The 6,037-nt window shown below is 43.9% G+C and overlaps 1 protein-coding gene across 1 annotated transcript in view; it reads left to right on the forward strand.

The window, feature by feature from the left end:
- Positions 1-162: 162 nt before the first annotated feature.
- The window catches only part of TDRD5 (tudor domain containing 5), a 57,681-nt gene continuing 51,806 nt past the window's right edge, over positions 163-6,037 (forward strand). The window contains exons 1-4 of the mRNA XM_045297979.1: positions 163-255; positions 612-880; positions 1,493-1,900; positions 4,191-4,381. Coding sequence (XP_045153914.1) covers positions 649-880; positions 1,493-1,900; positions 4,191-4,381 — 831 coding nt within the window. The 5' untranslated portion in view covers positions 163-255; positions 612-648. The remainder of the gene's footprint in view (positions 256-611; positions 881-1,492; positions 1,901-4,190; positions 4,382-6,037) is intronic.

Genomic DNA, 6,037 nt, shown 5'->3' on the forward strand with positions numbered 1-6,037 from the left:
CGTGGGGGGCCGGGAGGGGTCGGCGGAGGAAACGGGCCTCAGGTCCGAAGGCCGGGCCGTGGGTGGAGCAGGCGGGCGGCGTCCAGGGTCGGCTCCGGGCGCGGCGTTGGCTCCACCGTCCGTTCCTGGTTTCCAGAGTCCCGCAACGCAGGCCCAGACCCCAGAACCGCCCCGAGGGCCCGCGGGGCCGGGAGTTCATTACAGGAGACACGAACTTCTTACCCTGCAGTCGGGCCGCCGTTTCCGGGGACGCGGGTAGGTACCTGGCCGAGGCTGAGCTAGAGTTTACGTCGCGCAGGGCCCTTGCTGGCGCGCCCCTCGCGGTATTGCTGGTGGCGTTGTGAGTTCGGCGCCGGGCTGCTAACCCCAGCGTCAGCTGTTTGAAACCACCAGCTGCTCTGCGGGAGAAAGATGAGGCTTTCTGCGCGCGGAAAGCGTTACAGCCTCTGAATCCCAGCCCTATAGGGTCACTATGACTCGGAATGGAAACTATGGCAGTGGGTGGGTTTTATTCACCTTGTAAATGCACGATTGAGTTACTTATATTCTCTTACAGTGATTTTTTTAACCTCCGCCCCCCTCCCATCTTGGACTTGTTCATTTTTCCTCAGGAGCAGTGTTTGTGACCTGAACCCTACGTAGGCGGCGATGTCGGAACAAGAGCAAATACAGGAATGCCTGCGGAAAGAAATAAGGTCTCTTCTCATTTCCACCAAAGATGGCTTGACCCCCCAGCAGTTGGAAAAGGAGTATCTTTCAATGGTTGGCAACCATCTCCCACTGCGCGTCCTTGGCTACGGGTCCACCATGGAGCTGATTCTGGACATGCCTGATGTTGTGAGCGTCTGCCGGTCTGGGGAGGGGGCTGTTATCCTAAAAGGTTGGTTTAACGTTTGGAAGCTCTGCACACTTTGTAATAAAAAGACTCACCTTCTGAAGATTGTTAGGGCTCAGCAATTGTCCTGTGCCCCAAGCAGTGGATTCTAAAATTTGGGGGGTTTTCTGCAGGAGGGGTGGTTGCAGCCGGTGGTGGTGGCTATAAATATGGAGACGTGTCATAGTCACAACCTTTGAGGCTGTGAGCAAAGTCAGAACCTCAGCAAAGTGAAATTCTTTCCCCGAGAAAATGTGCATTCATAAAAATTATGTTTGCTATTTAATTTTAGGTTAGTGTGCCTTTAGCCGGGAGAAACACCGTGGGATTTTCTCATTATAAAACCACGTTTTAAATTCTACAAAGCACGGGAAGACAGCAAATTTGTGATTCATTGAGGTTTTAAAAAGAGTTTAAAAATTTCAGTAATTAGCCAGCAAATCTTGGCTTTCACTGTTGTCTAAAATACTAGGAATGAGGGACTTAATTATGTGCTCCTGGAGAAACAGCTCAGGGAGAATAAAGAAAAATGTTTAAGTAGAACCACAGATAGAAAGGACAAAGAAAGGAGTGCGTCTTTGATCCAATCCTGATGGCGTGAGTTTGCTATCTCCTCAGCTATTCCAGATGAATCCACCAGAGGAATCGCAAGTTTGGTGGCGAAGCAGAGGAGCAACCACAAGGTCCGAAACTCTGTGCCGAAGGGAAGGACCAGTGTTTGCCCTGGGCCGAGCTCTCGGGCCCAAATCCCTTACCGAGGACGAGTACCCCCTATCCTGCCCGCTGTTGTGAAGAGCGAGTTGAAAGATCTCTTGGCGTTATCTCCAGTTCTTCTTTCTGATTTTGAAAAGGCTTTTGCCAAACGATTTGGACGCTCATTCCAGTATGTGCAATATGGATTTCTCTCGATGTTTGAAGTGCTGAATGCAGCTTCAGATGTCATTTCTGTAGAGCAAACCAGGGCAGGTTCTTTGCTGACGCTGAAGAAGAGCGGAGCAGAGGAGAAGCAGGGAGTGTGGCCAACAGGTAAGCATGTCGGTGCTAGTAACTCTTGTGCAGCAGCAGCGCTCTCGAGCAATGGTGGCTTTTTCCTATGTCCCACTTGTGGAGTGGCTCTGCTTCATGAGTTTGGAGTCAACAGTACCCGAAATCGAACCCTGGTCCCACCACTTGCAAGTTGCTTCCCCTGACAGAGGCTTCTTTCCTATCTCTGTAAAAGAGGAAGACTACTACGTGCCTCATGGGGGGTTGTAGGGATAATTAAATGAGATCAGATCTGTAGAGTGCGTGATCTGGTGCCTGGTATTTAGTACGCTTATAATAGGTGGTAACTGCTATTGTTCAAACATCTCAATACTGTAAATGATTATTAGTTGTGTGCGTTCATGTTAAAAAGACATCCTGTACTGAGTGAGATGTTTTCAAGAGTAGTTACTAGTAGCGAGTCTCTTGTGGGTTATGTGTTGGGTTGCTACCTGGAAGGTTGGGGTATGAAGCCAGCCACCTCCCAGCAAGAAAGGGGAGGCTTTCTGTGCCCATAACAATGAAGTCTCACCTGTGTAGGCTCACAGGGAGTCAGAATTGACTCTCTGGCAGTGACCTTGGCTTAGGCTTAGTAACATTAGCCCACCTGATCTTTATAATGGCACTGCAGCAGTAATCACATAATGAAATAATCACCTTGCTTGTGCAGCATTGTACCCTAATTTTCAGACCATACCATAGATGGGCAAATGGAGCAGCCCTATCTTACAGATCAGTAAATCTAGAAAGCTACATAACTTTCTCAGTGTCGCATAGTGGGAAAGCGGTGCAGCCATGGTTGGACGCCGGCTCCTCTGAGTGCTCATCCAGCGCATTTCTGCCCAGTTGCTGCCCTTTTTAATGGCTCGGAAGTCCAGTGTGATCATTTGCATGATAACCCCTTGAAGCCTGTACAGTACACTAGGTGGAGTAGGAACCTATTTGGGAGAATTCTCATGCCTATCCCAGTGATAATTTTTCTCCAGGACCCCCATTTTGATTCATGTCGGTGCATCATGTGCATGTGCCAAGAGTCTACAAACCAATATATGAAGTGTGGGTGTGGAATGTGGTTTGGTAAGGATATTTTAGGGATCCTCACACTCTGAGTTCTACTCAGCACTCAGGGTCTAGCTCTCAATTGTTTCAGTGTTCAAACTTGGGGAGACTAACTCCTGCTGTCAGACTTACAAGCGGTTAAGTTAAAGAAAGCAGCTTGCCAACAGGGGTGGACACTCTCTTCCTGTGATTGGATTGTTTGTGTGTCTTACCCAAGGCCCCGTTTTCCTGTCATCAGGATAACTGGGGAGTAATTGTTAGTTGTTGTTCTGTGAACATGATCTTTAAGTGAAGAAAGAGCTAGACATGGATGAGGCTCAGTGATAGATCTTTTGAATTGTACCACTCCCATGATACTCGCCCTCCCTATGAATTTCAGGAGAAAATTTATATTATAAAACATAGATCCCCAAACGTATCTGGCTACGAAAACTTTTTGTACCATAATCTAGGATTAACTGTTAGGTATCTGCTTTGCCACCCCCATCCCCCACCCCTAATCATTCCAGTGTCCTCCAGGGGCCAATATCACCCACTCTGGGAAACACTGCTGTAAAATCTTTATAGCTTTCTGACCACCACCCCCCTCCAAATATACTAGAGAGATAGCTGTCCTTGAGTCAGCTTTGACTCATAGTGACATTATGTACATCAGAACAAAACGTCACCCCTTCCTGTGTCATCCTTAGGGCCTCCAGCATGCCAGTCATTTTCACAGAGAGTCTCCCTCACCCTCACCCCTCATGTACCACCTGGATGAGAATTTCAGTTTGACGCAGACTCCTGACTCGAAGAGTTTTGGTCTCCTAAATAGCAAACGGTGTTTTAGCTTTTTATCCATTAAATCCTGCCTCTCTAGTTATATTCAGGTGATCTTAAGTGGTTTTAGCTTTTTATCCATTAAATCCTGCCTCTCTAGTTATATTCAGGTGATCGTAAGTGGTTTTAGCTTTTTATCCATTAAATCCTGCCTCTCTAATTATATTCAGGTGATCGTAAGTGGGTTTTTGAAAGCATCGGCCTCTTCAGTGACATGTATTAGCACTTGGTTTTCTTCTGCACATGACTAATCACTCACATTGTATGTAACTTCATTGGCATAATATGGAAATAGAAACTTTTCTTACTTTTAAGTTCTTGCTGAGTAGCTCACTATAACCTCTTTATACAACTACCAGAAGGGAAATTGGAAGTTGCTAGTAACCAGTTTTCTCTCTCCTTTTGTTCACAAAAGGTACGAATTTTACCCAGCCATTCAGAGCAAAACAGGGGTCATTCTCTGCAGGTGCTCCCATATCGAGGGTGCACTTTTCACAGCCCATGCCAAACATGGAGCTACCAAAGCCAGTGCTACATGTGGAAAAAGCTTCCAGATCCCATGCCACTGAGACTGCAAGGCTGAACCACACCGAAAAGTTAAATCAGGTGAGTCTGAAGTGGTACATACCTGGAAAATATCTTCACTTAGTTCTGATGGAAGTCAGTCTTTTAAGTTGAAGTAGTTCGCTTATTTCAGATTTGGTTATAAGTCAGATTAGTTAGAAGTGAGAGGAAGCAGTGAGAAGAGTACTGTGTTTTTCTGCAAATTATGTACCTTATGTGTTCTATTTTTGCAAATGTATATGTTATATGTAACCTCCTTGAACATTAGTTTGCTGTGTGCACTGGACATGATATATATGTATGCTATTTACAAGGGTGTATGATATGTAAAAAGTATGGAACATTTTACTAACTCCTTGGTTTGGGCTATTTTTTTGTAGATAACTCCCAAACCTTTATCTCTACTTCCAACTTCAAACCAAAATTATAGAAACATAAGAGGGCTTCAAAAAGTTTGTGGGGAAATGGAATTAAAAGATAATGGAAAATTTCCACAAACTTTTTGAAGCCACCTTGTATTACAACTACCTTATGACTGTCTTTACCTGAATGACTGGTCCTGAGCACCAAAATCCTGATACTTTTCTGTGATTGTAATGCTGAGAGACTTTGAATTAAAAAGCTCCCTCAGGCAACTTTGTAGCCACAGAAAACCCCTGCTCTCTATAATCTTTATTTCATACACATACAAATGTAGTCAAACAGTATCTCATCTTTGCTGCTGGCTTCTTTCCACTTAGCCCGATAGATGCTTTTGCGTTTCATGTATGTTATGTGCATCACTAGATTGTACTTGGTTGTATTTGTTCCTTTTTCTTGCTGAGTAGTATTCCATTGCACTGATAATCCCACAATTTGCCATCCAATCCCCAAGAGATGACATATGGAGAATAAAGCTGCTATGAACATTCACATAGACTTTGTGTGAGTATAGTCTTCATTTACCTTGGATAAATAAATATCTATGCTTGGATTGCTGCTAGTGTGTGATAAATTGTATAAGAAATGGCCAAACTGTTTCCCCAAATGACTGCAATATTTTACTTTCCCAGCAGAGAAAGTAAAGAGGTTCACTTGTACCACATCCTTGTTAACGTTTGGTATTGACAGTTTTAAAAAACATTAACTGTTGGAATGAGTAGGTAGGGTTCCACCATTGTTTCAATGCACATTTATCTAATGATTGGGGTATCTTCTCATGTGCATATGTGCTACTCATGTCTTTTTTGAAGTGTCTACTCAGATGTTTTACTATCTAACAAAAACTGGAGTGTGTGAATTGAAGAATTACTTATATATTTTGGATAAAAGTCCTTTATCAGAGACATGGTTTGCAAATAATTCCTCCTAGGCTTCTATAGTCTTAAAAAAAAGGTTTATTGGCACATAATCCACCTATCATACAATTCCGTAGTTCAGTCATGTTAATAAGAGTTGTACAATCCAAATGTGCTTGACACAATGGATGTATGAATGGTGATGAGTTGTACAAGCCCCCAATAAAATGATTTTTAAAAGAAAAAAAAAGTTGTACAATCATTACCACAATCAGTTTTAGAACATTTTCTTCTTTCTTATACTCACTGTTATTAGCTCCCCATTTCTTCCTAACTTCCCCTGCTATACCTCCAAGAAACCATTAATCCACTTACCATCTCTCTAGCTGTACCTTTCCTGGATTTCATATACAGGAAAACA

The sequence above is a fragment of the Echinops telfairi genome, unplaced genomic scaffold (assembly GCF_000313985.2).
Source record: "Echinops telfairi isolate 266 unplaced genomic scaffold, ASM31398v2 ScPeMD7_7424;HRSCAF=8462, whole genome shotgun sequence".
In the NCBI taxonomy this organism is placed as follows: Eukaryota; Metazoa; Chordata; class Mammalia; order Afrosoricida; family Tenrecidae; genus Echinops; species Echinops telfairi.